Source organism: Serinus canaria, chromosome 5, assembly GCF_022539315.1.
Source record: "Serinus canaria isolate serCan28SL12 chromosome 5, serCan2020, whole genome shotgun sequence".
NCBI classification, from domain to species: domain Eukaryota; kingdom Metazoa; phylum Chordata; class Aves; order Passeriformes; family Fringillidae; genus Serinus; species Serinus canaria.
Window position 1 is genome coordinate 11,877,064 of NC_066319.1, and position 19,438 is coordinate 11,896,501.

General features: G+C 39.7%; 1 protein-coding gene across 4 annotated transcripts in view; it reads right to left on the bottom strand.

The window, feature by feature from the left end:
- Positions 1 to 19,438, bottom strand: part of TUB (TUB bipartite transcription factor) — a 138,384-nt gene that overhangs the window by 27,635 nt on the left and 91,311 nt on the right. For 2 of the 4 annotated variants that reach the window (XM_050975375.1, XM_050975376.1), the window contains exons 2-4: positions 13,061 to 13,112; positions 11,582 to 11,744; positions 303 to 440 (exon numbers count right to left, since the gene is read on the bottom strand). In XM_050975375.1, coding sequence (XP_050831332.1) covers positions 303 to 440; positions 11,582 to 11,744; positions 13,061 to 13,112 — 353 coding nt within the window. The remainder of the gene's footprint in view (positions 1 to 302; positions 441 to 11,581; positions 11,745 to 13,060; positions 13,113 to 19,438) is intronic. The other 2 variants (XM_018907908.3, XM_018907906.3) reach the window with 1 other exon arrangement.

A 19,438-nucleotide genomic window follows, 5' to 3' on the forward strand; every position in this document is an offset into this window, starting at 1 on the left:
ATTAGTTTCAGATAATCTAAAAAAGCACACTCTTGGTAAGATGTTTCTCTTTTTTTTACCACTGCAGGAATATTTTGAATATTCTCCTCTGGAAAAGACTCCATTTACAAACTTTTTGACTCCGAGGCTGTACATGCCCAGACACGACCAAGTCACATACACATTTCCAACCTCAGAAAAATTTCAGCAAATTACTTTTAGACAATTTTCGGATTTTCAAATAAGTTATACAAAAAACAAGAGAGAGAATTGACAGCAAAATAATGAATTTAACATCTGACATGCAGCTGCATGCAGCTAACCTTTGTGCTTCCCTTTTTTCTCCTTTCTGGTGCTGCTACTCTGACAGCTCGCAGCTGCTGCCTTGGCTTTTTTAGTTGGTTTCGGAGCTTGGGCGTCCACTACCACCTTTACATCTTCCTGTTCAGCCTCCTGCACTGCTTCAGAGAGTCAGGGTACCCCACCAAAAAAGAAAATAAACAGAGAGAGAAGAGAGAAACAGAGAGAGAGAGAGAGGAGAGAATGAATTGAGAACTTTGCAAAGGCATAAAAGAGAAAGCAAACATAGCAGAGTTTGGTATTTCAGACAATTCATGCAGTGAGGAGAGCCGAGTAAACCAGAATTTGCAAAGCTGCAGTAAAAATCTGAAAGTGTTAGGTTAGCTGAGATATATTCCCTTACATTTTTCTTCCTCACAATAATGTATCAAATCCTAACTTCCAGTCCAAAAGTGACATCAGAATATTATTGTGATACTGAGCTATTGCAGGAAGCATTTTTCCTCACAGTAAAGCACTGCCAGAATGATCATCAACAGTGGCAGCATGAAGGCAGAAAAATTTAATTTTGACTTTGCAGCATCCATGCTTCAAGCTACATCCTAACTCTCTAAACAGGGAATCATCTGAAGGTTACTTTCAAAGCACATCTTGCACAGCTGTGTAACACAGCATGATGAGAAGATTGGCCATGCATTTTATGGTGAAACTATACCCAAGCTGAATTTAAAAACTCTTCCTATTTTATAGCATACGCAAATTAATTAATTCCTTGGAAGGACTCTCTACAAAATATGCATGGCATAAATTGTGAATGTCACCATAATTCACACAGTGTTCCTTGTTTTCAAAGTAAAAAGAGGCTTCATCATTTCCTAAGAGCACGACACGCTTTGAGGGTAATATTTGAGTCTCTGAAAGCAATGTACACCGTAACTCTTTTCTCTGGCTAGACCAAACCTCAAAGTTAGATAAATATCAGGTTTAGATAAATATCACAATTGCCTTCCTGAAATGCATAAAGAAACTGTCAAATTTCACACCCCGAACTACAGGTGGGCACCAAGAGATTTGGGGTTGGCTGCTGGTCACTGGTAAATGCTAAGCCCCATTGGCTTTATGTGGTGACCATGGTTTCTCTGCCTGGCACATGGGCCTCCCACCCTTTCTTTTTCCCAAAGGATTTTCTTTTAAAGGATTAAAAAAGTCCACTAAGGACCATTATAGGAAAGAACTGGTTCCCCCAAAACTACTTTTTAAATATCCATACAAACTTCTTAAACTCCCAAAAGACTGAATGATTCTCAATGACATGTGGACTGACACTTTTCTCTCTCTGAAGGGGAAAATTCTCCCTAAGCTTCTGGCCTGTGAAGCAACTTTCCTCTTCAGCAAATCCTTCAAGTGCACGAATAGAAATAGAAACGCCAGGGAGATTCTCAGAGGAGAAAGATGAAACAGATTTAGTCATGTCTGTGTAGACTGCAGCTCCCAAACCCGCTGCTACCCTCCCCAGCACAGCAATCTGTTATGAGTAGCATTGCATTCACAACACAGCAGGCACCTGAGGCACTCAAACACACACTCCTTCTCTCATTGTGCAGAGGAAGGGTTCCCTTCCACAGAGAAAACACATTAAATTATATGAGAGGAGAGACTTGAAGTCCAAAGAAACAGCTTGTCACCACCCATTTGGTGACATGTCTGCCTTTGTCAAGCACTAATCACAGGACTGCAATCCCTTAGCTGAGTGGAAAGGAGCAGTGGAAATGAATAGGACAAAAGCAAAGGAGTGAGTGCACAGGGGAAATGGCACATAAAAGACAGTACACTGGGTCCTACCTGCATGGGCATGGCAGGCTCAGACTATGCAGGGAACCAGAGTCAGCTCTCCACAGTCTTTAAATAGGGGTGATTTGCCAACCCAGCATATATGCCCTATTTGCTATATCTCTCTCTAAAAACTAGGCTGTGTTCCTTTAATTGTTCTGAAGATGGTAATCCATGTTATAATGAAATCCAGTACTTTACAAATGACCTATATTAAATGGCCAGGCAGTTCTCTAAATCATTTTAAATCTGGCTGTATTCATTCACTCAAAAGAAGCACCATTTACTTGGTCCAAAGCAATTATCAATCAGCAAAGGATGACACTTTCTGACTATTAATTGCAAAGTTCAAGACTTATCTTCTCTATCTTGCCAGCCATTCTTTCATTTTACCAGTAAAGCCCTGATATTTTTTGAGTTACTTTTGCCTCAAAGCTTCAAGCAAGAGGTATCTGATTGTAAGTTCATTGAAGGAGCTCCAAAGGACAGAGAAGAGAATATTTCCATTGCTTCTTTCTGTGAGGCAAAGAGCAGGATTTCAGCCCAGTAGCCATTCTGAGACCTTGGCTGCTGTCTGTGGTAAATGTGCCTTTTAGACACAAGTGATGGAGGCTGCAAAGTAAGATTCAGATCATAAAGGTAATGATACTGTGCCTGGGTTCATGAAAGGAATTGGCACAGAATGTCCTGTTTCCAAAGGATACATTTCTGAGCATTACCATTACATTTAAAGTACTACCTCTATAATAAATCCAAATTTAATCCCAAAATGCCATCTCCACCACAAAACCATCTCATTTGTAGCTTTTAGCTATTTGGCAAATAGCAGACCTTAGCTGAGGCTCACCCACTCATGTTTTCTCTGGTGTTGCCTGCAGATTGCTTTCTGTACAAATTCAGTTCAGGGCATATCCTTGCATTTAGGCAAGCTCCTGTCAACAGGCCAGCCAGGATTTGGATCCTTGCAGCCTGCAACCCCAAAGGGACAGGTCTGTGAGCCTCCCCTGCTCAGCTGGTCCAGCAGGCTTGGATGTGGAGCAAAGTGAAAATCCTGTTTTCTGTTTCCAGGGCTCTCTCCTGCCCTGGAGAGTTGGAAGAAGGACCATTTCTAAGGCCTGTGTACTCACTCTGCAGCTGGTCATTAGCATGTGCAGCTTTGAACTTCTCCAACCAGCATTCCTTCCAGGCTGCCTTTGTGGAGATGAAGCAAGTCAGAGAGGCAGTGTTTATCCTCAGCCACGTTGTCAGGGGATCAAATGTCTTCCCCTCTGCCCTTTGCTGCATCTTTGCATCATTATCTAACAGACTGACAAGAATTTCCCTTCTCAGCAGGATGGAAACCTTGAGATTAACTCTAGCCTACATTCTCCACAGGCTCTAGACAGCCCATAAAACAATTTACAGTTCCCTGCAAGAAAGTCTGATTAAGGAAAATGAGATAAACTGGCTCCCTAAATAATATTCATTGATACAACAATGTGATTACATCCTTTGCTGGACATCAAAAAGTTAAAAACAGTGATAGGCAGCACCAGAGGATAAATAAATTAAGAACCTTAAATTCATCTATATGGGGATGAAATTTCAGAGACTGTCACTCAAAAATGCATTAATTTCAGTACAGCTACCCATTTAGGCATCTTTAAAAATCCCTACTGATGTGATCTTAAACAGTAGGAGACTGATAGATTTGAAAATCTATCCTGATACTTCATATGCCCACTCCAGATTATTAACATCTTCACTTAAAAAACACAGAGATTTTCCTTTTCAATTAAAATTATTTGTTTGTAATAGAATTTGCATTCAGACAAGGAAAAAAATGGAGGAGCAAGTCCTGTAGTGAGTCAGCATTCCAAACAGAAAAAGCCACTGGACTCTCAGACCTGGTATTTCACTCTAGTTTGAACTTAATAAATTGTAAAAAAAATGGTTTTGAGATAAATGCCAAGCTTACAAATAAAACAACTAAATGACTTTAATTTCAGTATTATTCATCCATGTTCATTAAATCAACTACTGACTACTAACCTCAATAGAGTATTAAAACAAGTGTTTTTTGGGAAGACAGAAGGGAGCACAGATTGCAATATAAATTCAGGATCTGAGATGAAAAGAAAGAGGAACAAATAGCAAACATTCTGTTAACATAATACAGGTGAGTATGGAAAGGCTTTGTCAAGGCAGACAAGGGCAGTGTCCCAGCTTTGCCTTGCACCTCCAGTGGCCTAATTCAGAAAAGGGGAAAAAAGAAACCTCTCCATGAATCAGTTCTGTGATGGACAACACTCCAGGTTACAGAGGTAAAGCTACAAACCACAGCCAGATAAAAGGATGCAGTTTGAAAGCATGTGAGTAAATTATGATGCAGACAACCCAAGCTCTTTTTCAACTCTGTAAATTACCCACCTATATTTATATGAGTGGATGAAAATTTGAAACATGTCTTTCCATCTGGCCTTCATGAGGAGGAGTTCACACAGGAAATAAGTTTCAAAGTAGCATGAATGAAAATGCTGATTTCTTTTTGCCATTTGTATGACCATATTTCTTGATATGAGTGCTTGTACACTCTTATGATCTTAGAGAAGGAAAAAAAAACCTATGAATCATAACTTACCAATCTCTATCACATAAAAATGCCACGTGCTAAAGAAAGGATGCTTTTGATCAGTACATTATAGGAAGAATGAAGTAAATGAAAAATCACAAAAAGAGAAAACAATTCTAAAATTGTGCAGTCTGTCTGGAAAACACTTTAAGTAGGAAGAGGCTGAACCAGACAATGGGGCATGTGAGGTAAGTTTAAGGCAAATACTCATTCTATTTACCAACATCCTCTCAACAATAAAAGGGAAACCCAGAAAGGGTTCCATGCAAAGAAGGGCTAACTACAGTTCAGTCAGGGTGTACCTTAACAACTCAATGTGAATTGGATGTCCTTTGCTTACTGCTGCCTGAGAAGCTCTTGTGTTTCACTGTAAGAATGGCTTGTTGCTTTTCTTTATGAAGTTCTAGCCTTAGTCAGTCTAGCAGCTTATTTGGGCTGTTGCTCATTCTTAGTTTATATAATCAGCTTAGATTCTGAACTGGTCTAGTATTTCTACAATCATTTAAAAGACTGGAGTCTATCAGCAATAGTCTGAAGGTGGGTAAACCCACAATATTTTAGAGTGCAATTAAATATTTCTCTTAGTTTTACATAGACCACACAAATAGTTAAATACAAGGACCTGAATAAGGACAAGGATTTTGGTGTGTTAGTTACTGGTTAATCACATGCAAAGATTTGATTCCTGCCACAAAATACTTAAAATCAAAGGCATTACTCCTTCAGCTAGTAACTTACAGTCAGATTCCACATTCCCAAAACCTTATTGACAGCAAGGCTCCTTGCAGTTTATGCCTCCAACAGTGATGTGATGACCAGGCTAATGTTGCAAACCTGAAAATACTCAGAAGTGAAAGGGGATGGGTTTTTTAGCACTCCAAAAAAAGGAACCAAGGTACTTGGGAACTTGGTGCTGCTTAAGGACATTATTAAAAGCTCATTGGTCTAAGAGTTCCTCAGAGAGGACAAGGGAAGGAATTAAATAAAAGATTCTTCTAAACGCCCACGTGCCTGCTGCCTAATCCTGGGGAGGGGGAAGGCAAAGGCAGCATGTGGAGAGTTGATAGCAATGAACCAGACTTTGGGAAAGCAGACAACAATAAGGAAAGCTAAAATCATCTATGAAAAATCTATGCCAGGAAGGTGAAAGACAGTGATAAATTACATAATTACGTTGTGATCCTGGAGCCTTGAGGGCACGACCAGGCTCTAATTGCCCTGAGAGCCTCCCTGGGGGGTTCCACCCACACCCTACCCTTGGGCTTTGTTCCAGCTGAGCCCAGGGCTGTGCTGGAGGTGCTGCTTCCCAGCCTGTCTCCTGGGAGCATCCTGGCACCGCAGGCAGCTCATGTGCCCAACCGAGATCCGTGCACTGCAGCATCTCTTTTCCACCCTGACTGGTGCCATGCAGGGCCCTGGCTCTGCTTCATCCCTTGCCGTGTCTGGGACTGCAGGGAATGCTGTTGGCAGCTCTGCCTGCCCTGTCTGCAGCCTTTGGGATGGGACTCTGCCTGCCAGGGCATTTCCTGTGCTGGGGGCACCCTCCCTCCTGGCTCCTGAGATGCTGCCCAGGACAGAAAACAGCTAAATATCAAGTAGTAACTGAAAGTAAATACACTAAAAGTGGGACATTAAAGGCAAGAGAAGGGAGTTTCTCAGGCCATTTCCTCTAAACTTTCCTCTCAAATAGTTCAATACCAAAAACCACAAAAAGACCTGTGGAACACTTGCTACCCAATGCCCTCTGCTCCTTGCTGCTGGGTTTGTTTATTTTGGAAGTGCACTGGTGCAGTAAGGACTGCTGACAAACCAAACAGATGCACTAAAGATTAAGGTGAAGAGACTGCAGCTGAAATAAAGATTTCAAAATATCTGCTCATTGGAAGTTAAGTATTTTGCCCACAAGATGTTTGGGGTGCTGCCTGATCTCTCAATATTAACAGCCCTTTGCAAAGAACATTCCTTACTATCTTCAAAATATAAACTAAAACCTACTCATTCCAAGGTCAGTGGAAAACAGGGATGGGGAGACACTCTTCTGATGAACAGGAAAATATATGATTTTTTAAATTAATAGTTAATGATGTCATCTTTTAAAGCTGACAGCTAAGGATACTCATCAGAAAACTCTCTCTCATCATTCATGATAAACAGCAGAATGACATGTCAAATTTAAAAATCCAAAGCTATGAATTGTCATCAGGGGTCTGTTTAACACACCACACAGCCATTACACCTAGGTGTGCTGCCAAATGTCAGAGGAGAAAAGCAAAAAAGTCATTCTGCCTTTTTACACATGGCTAATCTAAATCGCTAAATTGGAAGGTGCAATGGAAATTACTCTGAGAGTATCTAATTGAAAACATTTTTAATTTCAAGTCTTATATAAAAACACCACAGCTGCAACAAAGTATGGCAATATTAATGAAAGCATATCTGGCACTCATTCAAATCTCTGCCTTCCTCAGTGCTGTGAAAAGAAAAATCACTCCCCAGTGAAAATTCACCATTTTCACAGAAATAAAATCTCTGTAAAATGGGCTTTCAGCATTTGCATTAAATGTAATTAAATAATGTAATTAAATTGTTGCAGTAATTAGTGTATCTCTGCATGCTATTTGGCTCCAGGAATGCTCAGTATTTGCAATCCAGATTGAAAAGAACTGTATTTGTAGCAGAATTTTGCAATGTCAAATCAGGCTAAAATGTTTGTTCAGGTTTTCAACAAACTTCACAAAATAGGTTGAGTAGAAATACATGAAAACAAGTGAGCAGATGTAACTGTGACATATTACAGAACAGCAAGTAAAATTTTAAAGAAACTTTAAACAAACAAGCAGCAATATGTCCTTATGAAGGACACTGAATTGAAAATAAACCAGAACACATGAGGAGAAGACAATGTAAGGGATCTCTCCTACAAAGAAGGATTACATTTCTTCTGGTAAATGAAAGCCTTTGTTGTCTTTTATTTGGAATTTAAATTTAATAGCAATACAAAAAGTTGTTATTGGTTCTTAGGTGGCTGTTTATAATGACAAAATAGCAATTGAGCTGCTTTTGGTACTGAGAGAGAGAGAGGCTTTATTGTAAATAGAGCCATGGAACAACATCATGGAAGTCACTGGAAGGATACCTATTCCTTGAAATGGCAGGCAGATAAATGTGGGGCCCAGCTCTACCTACCTGAGCTGCAGGTGCTGATGACTGTGTTACCACTAGCTGGGACTCCAGCTCAAACTAACCCCTTATAGACCTCAGTGCCAAGGAGTTTTTATCTCATTTTGGTCTTCTCAGCCTAATTCATCTCAGTTCCTGCAGGAAACTTTTGTTGTTATCAGTTAATCAGGCATTATGTCAACAGCAAAAGGGTTTAAAAAAGATACACTATATGCAAGTCATATAGTACCATATATATACTGTACCTGACAAGGTACAGCAGCTGAAGACTTTTATCTGTAAGTGAAATATGGGACAAATGAGAAGAAATGTTCTGTGTGGAGACTCGTGCATGGTGGATTCTGCAGAGCCACTTCCTCACTGGAAGAGCACACATCTCCTTCAAAGTCTCATGGTACCCAGAGAAATTGCTAGCAACCCTTGGCAGGGAACATAAATACCATTTTTTCCTACCAATCTGTCACTTCTCTGCCTTGAAGTCATCTAAGAAACAATTATGGCATTTCTGGCAATACACAATTAGCTTAACTAGCAAAATAGGATGTTCTACTCTGTCTACCCACAAGTAGCTCACCAGGCTGATGCTCTATTCCAGAACAAGAATGACTGACTTTCTACTCCAATCTCTGATGATTATTCTGGAATTAAATGAGTTTTTACTGCAGAGTAGAGTTGCCCATGAGGGAACCATTGCAGCACAGTTAATGGCAGCAGAATAAGCAGTGGCAGTGCATGAAGGAGAATTTCCCAGCACAGTTAATGGCAGCAGAATAAGCAGTGGCAGTGCATGAAGGAGAATTTCCCAGCACAGTTAATGGCAGCAGAATAAGCAGTGGCAGTGCATGAAGGAGAATTTCCCAGCACAGAAAGCCCAGCATCTGAGAATTGCTGAGATGCTATCTCTGACCTACTTTGCTCAAAGTGCCATAGAGATATCTCCACACAGGCATCCAATTATTTGTGGAAATCAACAAGTACTTTTGTGCTACACAGAACCAGCACAAGCTAAAAGAGAGAGTAGAGCAGGATGATAGGTGGAAAGAAGTGTTCTTTCTGTAGCATTTGCTAGCACAGGAATTGATTTCACAAACATGCTCATCCAAGCAGTGTAGTTCATTCAGTAGAGCATCAAGTCCCATCAAAGAGCCATTCTCAATTTGGAATCAGCATGCCCATAACAGCCAGAAATGAACGGAAAAGAGCAGAATAGCTCTTTAGAAACAGCCCAGCTGTCTCATGCATCCGACACTGCCACATACAAATGTTTCCATTGAAGGGGAAGAAAACTGCCAGCCCTGGAGCTCAATGCCACAGTTAAAAATGGTCTTCAAACCCCAAAATGTTCCCTGCAAACTGGGGAACTGAAGACATTAGGCACATTCCCAGAGAAGGCCACACCAAAAAAAGACACTTGGAGAGTTCTTGTAATATTTTCAAAAGCAACGTGCCTAACAAAGGATTTTACAAGGCAATAAAACACTCTGCTAGGTAATTAAATTCTCCTAAGCTGGCTCTTGCAAACTGCATGGTTTATTGCAAGGAGAGCTGTCCCAAGGGATTAACAAATGTCATGTTGAATATGAGAAACAGTATATTTCTTTGCTTCTCTGAAACCTTGTGAAACATTAAAAGGGTTTGAGAGACAAATTTGGAGCAAACTGATTTAGGGAGAATAAATCCCAAGCATTCCAATGAATGGTGTGGTATAATATGACAGAAAGGGTCACTTTTACCTTAAGAGCACAGCTAATCTCATTTATACTGAGAAAATCCACTCTGGTGCAAATTGGTGTACAATTTAGCTCAGTTAGTACATATATGAAATTTGTTATCAATTATGTGATGATAATGTCTTTTTCTCAGATTTGTGAAAATTAAAACCTTGATCAACTGGCAATAGAAGGGGCTTAGTAAACAGAACTCTCTGCTATATTATTTCTCAGAATAGCTCTGTACCTTTGATAAATTCTTGAGTCTAAGAGGAAAAAGAGAAAATGTCTATTTTTTGTGATTAAAAAATAAACACACTAAATGCTTGTGCTAAATCAAATATTTTGGTTTAGACTGAAAAGAAATTCAGTTTAATCTTTAAACATTCCAGACACTGAGAAACAGGCAGTAAAGAGAAATATTACTAATGTTTTTAATATTTATTAGAAAAAATAATTAAAATAGTGCTAAGTTGAAAAAATAATTCTCCATCTGAAACCACTTATGGTATCCTATTTGCTTGCAGAAACAAGATTAAAAAGGCCCATTATTACCAAAACCTCAACATTTAAACAATGCAATTTCCAGATTCTAACAGTAAATTCTGTAGCTGTAATCAGCTAAAAATTTCCACCAATTGCTAACCACGAGGAAAGACTCTGAAACCTGCACTTCTCAGAGCAGAGTTTGTTATTGTATACTAAACACTCACCTTGTTCTTATGGAAAAATAAGACCCCCAAGTGAAAACAAAACAACAGGGAGGCAAAAAGTCCAGCATGTGGAGTAAAACTGACAGAAATTTGAACTGAATGCTGTGTTAAGTTTTTGTTTGTAAAGGAGTAGGATACTGGTTGGTTTTGGTTTTTTGTAACAGAGTTAGATTTACAAAGGCATCTTAAGATTTAATGTGTAAACCCCAAAACCAAAGGCATCTTAAGATTTAATGTGTAAACCCCAAAACCAAAGGCTTCTTAAGATTTAATGTGTAAACCCCAAAACCTAAGTACTCTGCCACCTAGCACCATTCCCAACCAGAAAGCTGCCAACTGCATTCCCAATCAATATCAGTAGATATTGATTCAGCTGCTGTCCCACAAACTCATCAATAGTCAGGGAAGGAAGCCTTTTGCTATTGAAGCTTATGAGTGCCTTATGAATTACATTCAACTTAATGAAATGCAAAACAAGAAAACTGGAAAATTACTGCTCTCTATAGATCTTGGAGGTGGTACCAACCTGGAATGATATCTACAGGAGCCAAATTTTGGACAAGGATTACCCAAGCTGCCCCTTAAGAAATCCTGAGGGAAAGTATGCCATACCATCTTTAGAGGGCCAAAAAGCATGAGAAATATGAGGACAGAACTAAATAATGCCTGGTTTCCTCAGGATTTATTTCTGATTGTAAAGGTCTCTGAAAAGAGATGGCATTATAATTTTTTTCCCCTGTGGGTGTGACACATGAATTGACTCTATCCCTACTGGATCCTGTAATCTTTAATGAGAAAAGGAGACATTGTACAAGTTTGAAATGTTCTTCTCTACCTGTTTTAATGGACTTTGGAGAAACACAGAATCTTTGAAATTACTATATTCAGCCCTAGCTGAACCTGGTTAATAGGTTTCACACTTATCATTACCTCTGTCAGGTTTAAGCAAAATTTCACACAGAAGAACATTCAGAGTGGAATCCATCAGCTTTACTTAGCAGGAACCAAGGCTGAAGACACTTAAACAGCCATGGCAGAAGGGACAAGCTTTCTTTCCCAGTTCAGCACTGAAATGGCAGTGGGTACCTTGCTCCCTGCCATTAGGCTATAATTGCAAATTCTGATGGCTTTATCCCAAGTGAAGGATATCAATGATTTACAAAAACAAGCAAAACAAGAGCTTTTGTTCTCCTGAGCATAAAATGAGCAGCACACCAGGACTCTCAGCAAATACAGCTGCAGGAGGTGGCATTCTGTACCATGATATATGGTGCTGCTGTTGCTGTTGAGATAGGATTCAACCAGCGGCGCCTGCTCCTCCGAATGCTTCGTCCTGCGCGCCCTTGCCCGGCTGTCCACGTTGGACTGAACCATCAGTGGCTCCTGGCGCTTCTTCTTCTGCTTCTGTTCCAGCAGTGCTCTCTGGGGAAAAGACAGAGAAAAGCATCTGTTCCTGCACTCCAAACAGCAGCAACCTACCATGGAAACAATGGCCAGCTTTACCCCTTCCCCAGCTCTACACAGTTGGCAGCGGGAGACTGGGACGTCGGGTTACAGGAAACCTTTCCAAAAAACCACAACCAGCCCACTGCTGAAACACCTTCTGCTGAAAACAGCAAATAATTAAAATACATCTTTCTGAGCAGCCCACCAGCTGTCAGAGCTTGCTTGGAAATAACCCTTGGGAAAACAACAGTGTGAGAATACTGGCTGTGAAGCAATGGGAGGGTAAGCAAGGGCGTGAGGCAGAGATGCCAATTTCAGTTTCTGTAAATTAAAAGCAGGTAATTGCAAACTAGAATCGAGTGATAATACTGGACACAAGCCTAATTTAACAGCTATAATAGAAGAACTTTAATTAAACACTTAAATTTTTCAGCTAGACCTGGTGAAAACCAAAACCTTTGGCATCCAGTGGCCCCATAGGGACCTTATTTGAGCCCTCTTCCACAACCTTAGAGAACTGCTAATTTTATTTATCTATTACCTTACCTTTTCCTTGCTTCTACAGTGATGTTTTAGCTTCTAGGAAGGAGATGCAATAAAACTGAGGAATAAAAATGGAGAGGGAACTCTTTCAGCTCCCTAAGTTGTGTTAACACCTCAACATGACTTCCCCATAATCAGAATTAAGCACAGGATTATGGCATAAATAGTACTTGAATTTGAAAATGAGATGCTGTTAGACATGCAAGCTGATGAAATAGTGGCAACAGAAAAGAATAAAATTAAACTCAAGAGGTTTAACTATAAAAATGACAAAGTTTTTTGAGGGGTACCACAGAAAAAGTAAAAGCAGAAACCTCAACTCCCATTAAAACTTGATGACACAATTCCCTCAGATTTCATGTTCTGACTCCATTGTACAAGTCATGTAGGAATGCAGTCAGAAAATAGGCAACATAGCACACAGTGCCACTAGGATACAGCCACAAGAGCTAAGGCCACTGAATAAAAACTTTGTGGTTAACCTCTGTTGGCTGGTGTGACTGCTCCATCAGTGGGGTAACAAATACATTGTACAACAGCTTAAAACAAGTCCAAGGCAGTGGGAATCACTCAAACCACAGTCAGAAGACTAATTCTAATGGAAGTTAGACTTGTGAGTTAACTCCAGCCTCCACAGATCTCTCTTCTGCATCCCCCAATGAGAGGATGCAATTTTCTATCAATTATCAGTGGTTTTATTACTCCAGGATTCAGACTTTAGGGAGCAAGGTCCTCCTCCAAAATCTTACCTGTCTGTCAAGCTTCTGCTGACGCAGGCTGCTCCCCTCATCATCCAGAACACTGCAAAGACAAAGAGAACATAACTGGAACAAATTTATCACTCAAAAACAACACCTAACAGCACCCAGTGAAGGAAACTCTCACAGGAGTTATCCGTACAAAATAAGTGTGCCTGCCCTAACTGAAAAAACTTGGCTTCAGAGGATTTAAATGCAGTCCACAAAAAATTGCAAAACTCTGGCTCACACAAACTTCAACAAAAATATATAATCAGGCAGCTCACAAAGAAATTCAAAATTCACTGTGTACAGCTTGGTTTCTTTTCCACTCTCTTCTAATGCAAAACATCAATGCATAGAGCACTGAAATTGAAAAACTGCATATAAAGCCTAGAAAAAGAGAGGAGTGTAAGTGAACTGCTTAGCAACTCAGTAGTATTTAAAATTATGGTAGAAAAATCAACCACCTAATCTTTTGCCCACTGAAAACCATAATGTATTCCTGAATATTCCTGGATATTTATTCATGAGAAGTCACACTTAGTGCCACACACTTCAACATTAAAAGGCAGGCAAGATGAACAGCATTGCTCAGTGCCATATTTCTCTCTGCTAATTGTTGCTTGTTGGGAGCATTGAATGCTCCCGTGCATTCAATCATTTTCATTAATTAGATATTAAAAGACTGGCATTGAAATCAAAAAGCTATTTTTACAAAGTACTTTAGCAAACTACTGACCAGGCTTTATTTTTCTGGAGAACAAAGGTCTCTATTGTATGAACACTAAAGTTAAACATTGAACATAGATAACTGAATATTTTAAACAGTAATAGGTCATCTACAGGGAAAATAGTGTTACAGAACAAAAACAATAGCCTCTTACAAGGAAAATTAATTTTCTCCTACAATACTTTTATAAAATGTTAGCCCCGTCTCTTACATCACTCTTAACAATCAAAAAGAGCAAAAAAAAAGATCCAGGACAAACAAACCTGGATTCTGACCTACATACAAACCAACAGTATTGCAATGGAAATTGCATAAAAATGTGAATCTCATGTACGAATTCCCAGTCTTTAGGAGACAGTAACACTGTAGTAGAGTTAGACAGAACAGCTAATAAAGGCATGCAGAATGCCCCCTTTCCAATGCCAGCATCATCAAAGACCTATAATTAAGCATTTCTGGTGGAATCAGCCTTTTACAATTTTTCTTAGGTTTTATGCTACAAAAGGCTGATGTTCCACAGATTGAAACTGCTGTTCAAGTACCTCAGGTATGAAATTACCATCTCTTGTAGAAGTAATGCATTACCCATACTCCACAAAAAAGATTAAAGAAAAAAAAAACCCTCACAGTCATAAAAATGTTCTGCTTTACACCAAGCATACTTCATTTTATAAATTACAGAAGTTATGAAAGGAAGATACACATTCCTCCATGGTATACAATGTCAGGCTTGCAGAAGAGTGTTTCACTAGAGCTGCAGCAGCATTAGCTGCACTGCCAGAAAGTAGAACTACCCTAATGGAGATTTTCAGCCAAACAATTGAGTAAAAGATGCCCAAGTGTAAGGTTTCAGGCTCAATGGCCTGAACAAATCCTCCTCATTTCAGACAATGCCTGAAAAAAAGCCAAAACCATGCAATGATACTAACAGAGACCCCAAGAACTGCAGAGGCAGCAATGCACACACCATCCCAGCATCCATGTCCTGGCATGACACACTGCACGGAACAAAGGGGCAGGAAAATGTCCTGTGCCTGCATGGGAAGCCACAACAAGGCAAAATCAGGTTCAGGCAGAGCTCCTGTAGGTCTCTTAATGCCCAGCTGTAGCATGAGAAACATGGCAGTTTAAATAACACCAAACAGCAAACCCCAGTCAGAGAATGGTGTGATTTGCATTCAGCATTCCAGGAATGCAAAGCAGCTATCAGATACACCAGAGGACTGCCAAAAAAATATAAAACTCCATCCAAAAACTATGGATGTTGCAATGCTAAAACACCTCTCCACACTGCCCTTCTTACTGCAAGACTTTTTTTTTTTAAGCTTCTGAAAATATGCAATCAAAGCTGAGACCGAGAGCAGCACACCTTGAAAAGCAGATGACAATGTCATTTGGAGCTTCCAGCTCCTTCCTTATCCTACTTCATATTTCATAAAGTTCTGAGTAGTTTTCCACAACCTTTTTTAGGCATGCATTAATATCAAGCCTTGCATTTAACATTCAACAAATAAAATTGAATTCCAGCTTTCATCACCAACACCAAGATTCAGTAGAATATGGTTGCTTCAACAACCCCCTCTCCCTCTAGGATGCTGGACTGGTATGAGAATGCCTTGCCCCCCCCACTCTTCTGAATTCTTCACAGGCTAATGTTTAAAAAGGCATTATTACCACCAACTCTATCTATTTTAACAGTTACTCAGTTCCAGTATCACTGGAAAGCTGCAGTGCTGTCCTTTCTTTATGTCTAATAACACTTATGCAACTCCAAATACAAAAGGGGTTCAGTTTAGCCTATATATTCTGCTACAACAACAGAGCACTCCAGTTTCAGACTGCACTTTGTCAGTGTTCCCTGCAGAACTGCTGGACCTTGGAGTTGCTGACCAGCAGCCAGCATTTCACATTCCCCAATTTCCAATGAACAAAGTCTCCTGAAACTGGGTGACTTCCAAGATATGCCATTAAGGGAAGTCAGGGTTTAAACATATGCATGCATAAATAAGTAAGTAAATAAATAAATAATATAAGCTCTGTTTCCATAGCAATTCCATCAGGCCCTCGCTCTTGCTCCCTTGAAAAACATCTGCAGAGGACTCTGAGATGAAGTGTGTAAGTGCCACTGACCCTTTTTCTCACACTTCAGTGAGTCCTTGCAGAAAGATTTAGCAGATCATCTCACCACAGCACTTGGCATTCTTTCGGATGCTCCAGGGTACAAGAGCTGAAATCCAGCTCTGGATTTCTGCCTTCTATTTCTTTGGAAAACACAAAAGTGTGTGAGCAGAAGCACAGCCATTGCCCTTCCTGGTCTTTCAAAAGAGCAGGAATCAATTGCTCATCCCTCTGGAAGGCTTGTGCACGTGTGAGGACCCAGCCTGTCCTGGCCAGGCTTTTTGCTGCACTCTGGTCCAAATAACTGGGATGGTCAGAAACTAAAGGCCCACTATAGCAGAAAAACTGTGACCGGAAGATGGAAGGAAATAATCTGAGAGAGAGAGAGAGAGAGGCTGTTAGAACAATTCTGCCTACACATTTGATGAGATGCTAGAAAATCCCAGGAGCAGCATGAAACTCAGTCAGATTTAATAGAGAAATATAACTTTATAATTCATCAAAATTGAATTATTGAAGAGTATGCATACATATTATCAATTTGCTCAGCACAGTGAAGTATCCTGAAGATCCAGTAAGATTAATTTTTACTCCTACTAGATCAAGGATCATGCATCTGGCTGGCATCTTAGCTATGGCTCTGACCCACTTAAAACAAAAAGCAATTTTACACTACACATAATATTGTAAACAGCCTTTCAGCTCTGCAGTAATAGTCTAGTCCAAATTCAGCTGACAGGTCAGAGCTTGGATATATTTCCTAGCAGACACAGGAAAAAAACATCCTTCTATACAGAACTTGAACAGTCCACCCATTTAGAAGTTACTAGTGCTGGGTTTAAGAAGACAAGCCTACAGCTACCTATTGTAAAGATTCCTATCAGTTGCTTCCTATCAATTGCCTGGACCAAGGCCCAGAGAGATTTAAGTATTGTCTTTACATAGCATCATTTTCAGATTTCAATTACATGATTTGAATCAAACATCTCAGCTCCTGTTTTTTAAAGGGAAAAAACATTAAAAGTAAAATCACATTTTAGTCAAAGCATTATTTTTTCATACCACTCTTTTAAGACACAAAATCTATTTTGCAGAAACAGCTCCAACATTGAATTCAATTTATAGTAAGCCAAGCTTACTAAAGTACTGCATGTCATAACAAAGATGAAAACATGTGAAAGAATTTTAGTATTCTAAGCTTTTAATAATCCCTGTTCCTTAAAAAACATTTAGCGAGAAACCTAAGACCAATCAGGTTTTAAGGATGGAACTTCATGATTACAGAAAGCTCCACACTTTACTGCTGAGATGAAGGCAGAAGATTCTCTAAGTCAGTATCTTGCTACATTTTTGCTGTAATTCCACATAGGGTGCTTCAGTTAAAGTAAAATCTGAGAAGACTTAATTCAAATAACACTTTTCACAGCAAGTACTTCGCCTTTGCTCTTTGAAAATGCAAACTGCTTGTATTTCATGAAGCCATTGCAAGAAAAAACAATTAAGAAGAAATGTTTCTAATTAGAATGTCCAAGATGCATGTAGTCACTGATTTTATTCAAGAGGTTTTTTTAAAGAAAAAGTCTGCCACAGTAAAGCAGTTCTATTGCTTCTGCCTGATGAACAAGGCAATGCTTTTGTTCCTTCCTGACACTTCTTTAATAAGGAACATTTTCCATGAAAATAACTTTTTTACCAGGACAAAGGTCCAAAATCTCACCTAGCACATCTCTGCAGTCCAGCACCAGAATGTACAGCTGGTCAAACAAGCAGACTCATACTGGGATACTACCACTAAACTTTAACTACTCATACTACCACTAAACTTTAACACACTGTTTAAGAAGTGTCACCCTTGTGTTTTCTCTTTTTGTTGCTTTATAATGTATTACTAACAGCAGCACCCAAAAACTCTGTGAAATCAGGGACCTTTGCACAAGCAAAAATGAATATACATAGGCAGAGAAGATTCCTGAAACAAACAGTTCACATTACAAAGGATGAAGAATTGGATAAGAAATTGTTTCTCCCATTTAGAACACTGAACCAGAAGCAAATGGAAAATTAGAGGGGGTGTTTTCATCTTGATTTTTTTCTGCCATATTATGAATTGCAATTCAAAAACAATGGATGATCAAACCAGATAGAAAGAAAAAAAAAATACACCATATCAGACTAATCTTCAAGATCACTCAGATCTTTTCCATGCACTCGTGCTGTGAAGAAAGCTGCTGTGTTGCTGTGTCAAGACAAACAGGTTATGGGATCCTCAAGAGCACAACAGACTCAAAAGAACAAGAATGGGTGTAATGTGCCATTTGAACATTACAGTCTCCAAAAACACAGGAAATAAAATTCCTGTAAAGAGATAGCACTTTACAGGATACCATCTGTCATATTCACCCAATTACACTCCTCTTAATCTCTATAAAGTCTCTGCAGTTCCATAAAGCCCAACTGCTCTCAATAATGTTACTGTTAAGTCCTTAAGAATGAGCTTTCCCCCAGCACTGATGAAATGCTACTGTAAAGCCCATAAATGGGGTTAGGGACCTGCAGGCTGAAGTGCTCTGGGGGAATGGCACACATTTAGGTTCTTCCAACAAGTGAAATTCAACCAACTCCTAAGCAGTGAAGTCAGCAGAAATGCCAACACCTGCAAATCCCCACACCTGCAAGTCCCCACAAACTGAGCATACCAGAAGCCACTTGGGAGAACATTATTGTATCAGGCACACAGGCTAATCAAAGACTTATAAATGAGATAAAGCACTCTGAAAAAGCTCTCCTCGTGCTAGAAATCATCAAGGATTTCTGACCCTAAAGCAGCTGCTCAGTCATCTGATTTAGAATAAAACCTGCAGTCCTCTCTTTACAGTAAAATGAGTGACTGCTTTGCTGGGCCACCTAAGCCAGCAGAAGTCTGGATATTGAGGAGCAACCCAAGGACACTGAATATTAGTTTGCCCTTCTACTGCAAAGATCAGCAACAACAGCACTTGGATTTCTCCCATGCCATGTTCAGAGGGCAGAGAGGACAACCACCTACCCTTACAGGCCACCTCTCAGTCACCACTGAACTGACCAGGAAAGCACTGACACTAGGAACTCCTGCAGAAATGGAAATTGCATTTCTTTAGGCAAAGCTTCAGAGGAATAAAGTATTTCACTGTGACTCTCACATAATAAATAAAAGCGTGCCAGTCCAGGAGTACAGCATCACATCTTCTGCCTGTGCAGAAGACCCTTAAAAAGACTGAAAATAATAAAGGAAAAGGATAAGGAAAAAAGACAGAAACATGAAACATATATTTGTATGAGAAGTATCAGCACCAAGCCAGCCACACAACAGAAGATGCAGAGGATCAGACACTGCGCTGATGATCCAAATGGCACTGAAAGTAATGCCTGCAGGGCAGATGGTTGATAGCAGACTGCATTTGCAGTTGCACAAATAATTACAGAACCAAACACATTATTTTCTTCTCAAATCCTGGATGGCAAACTAGTTTAAAAATCAGCAAATTAATGAGACCTTCCTG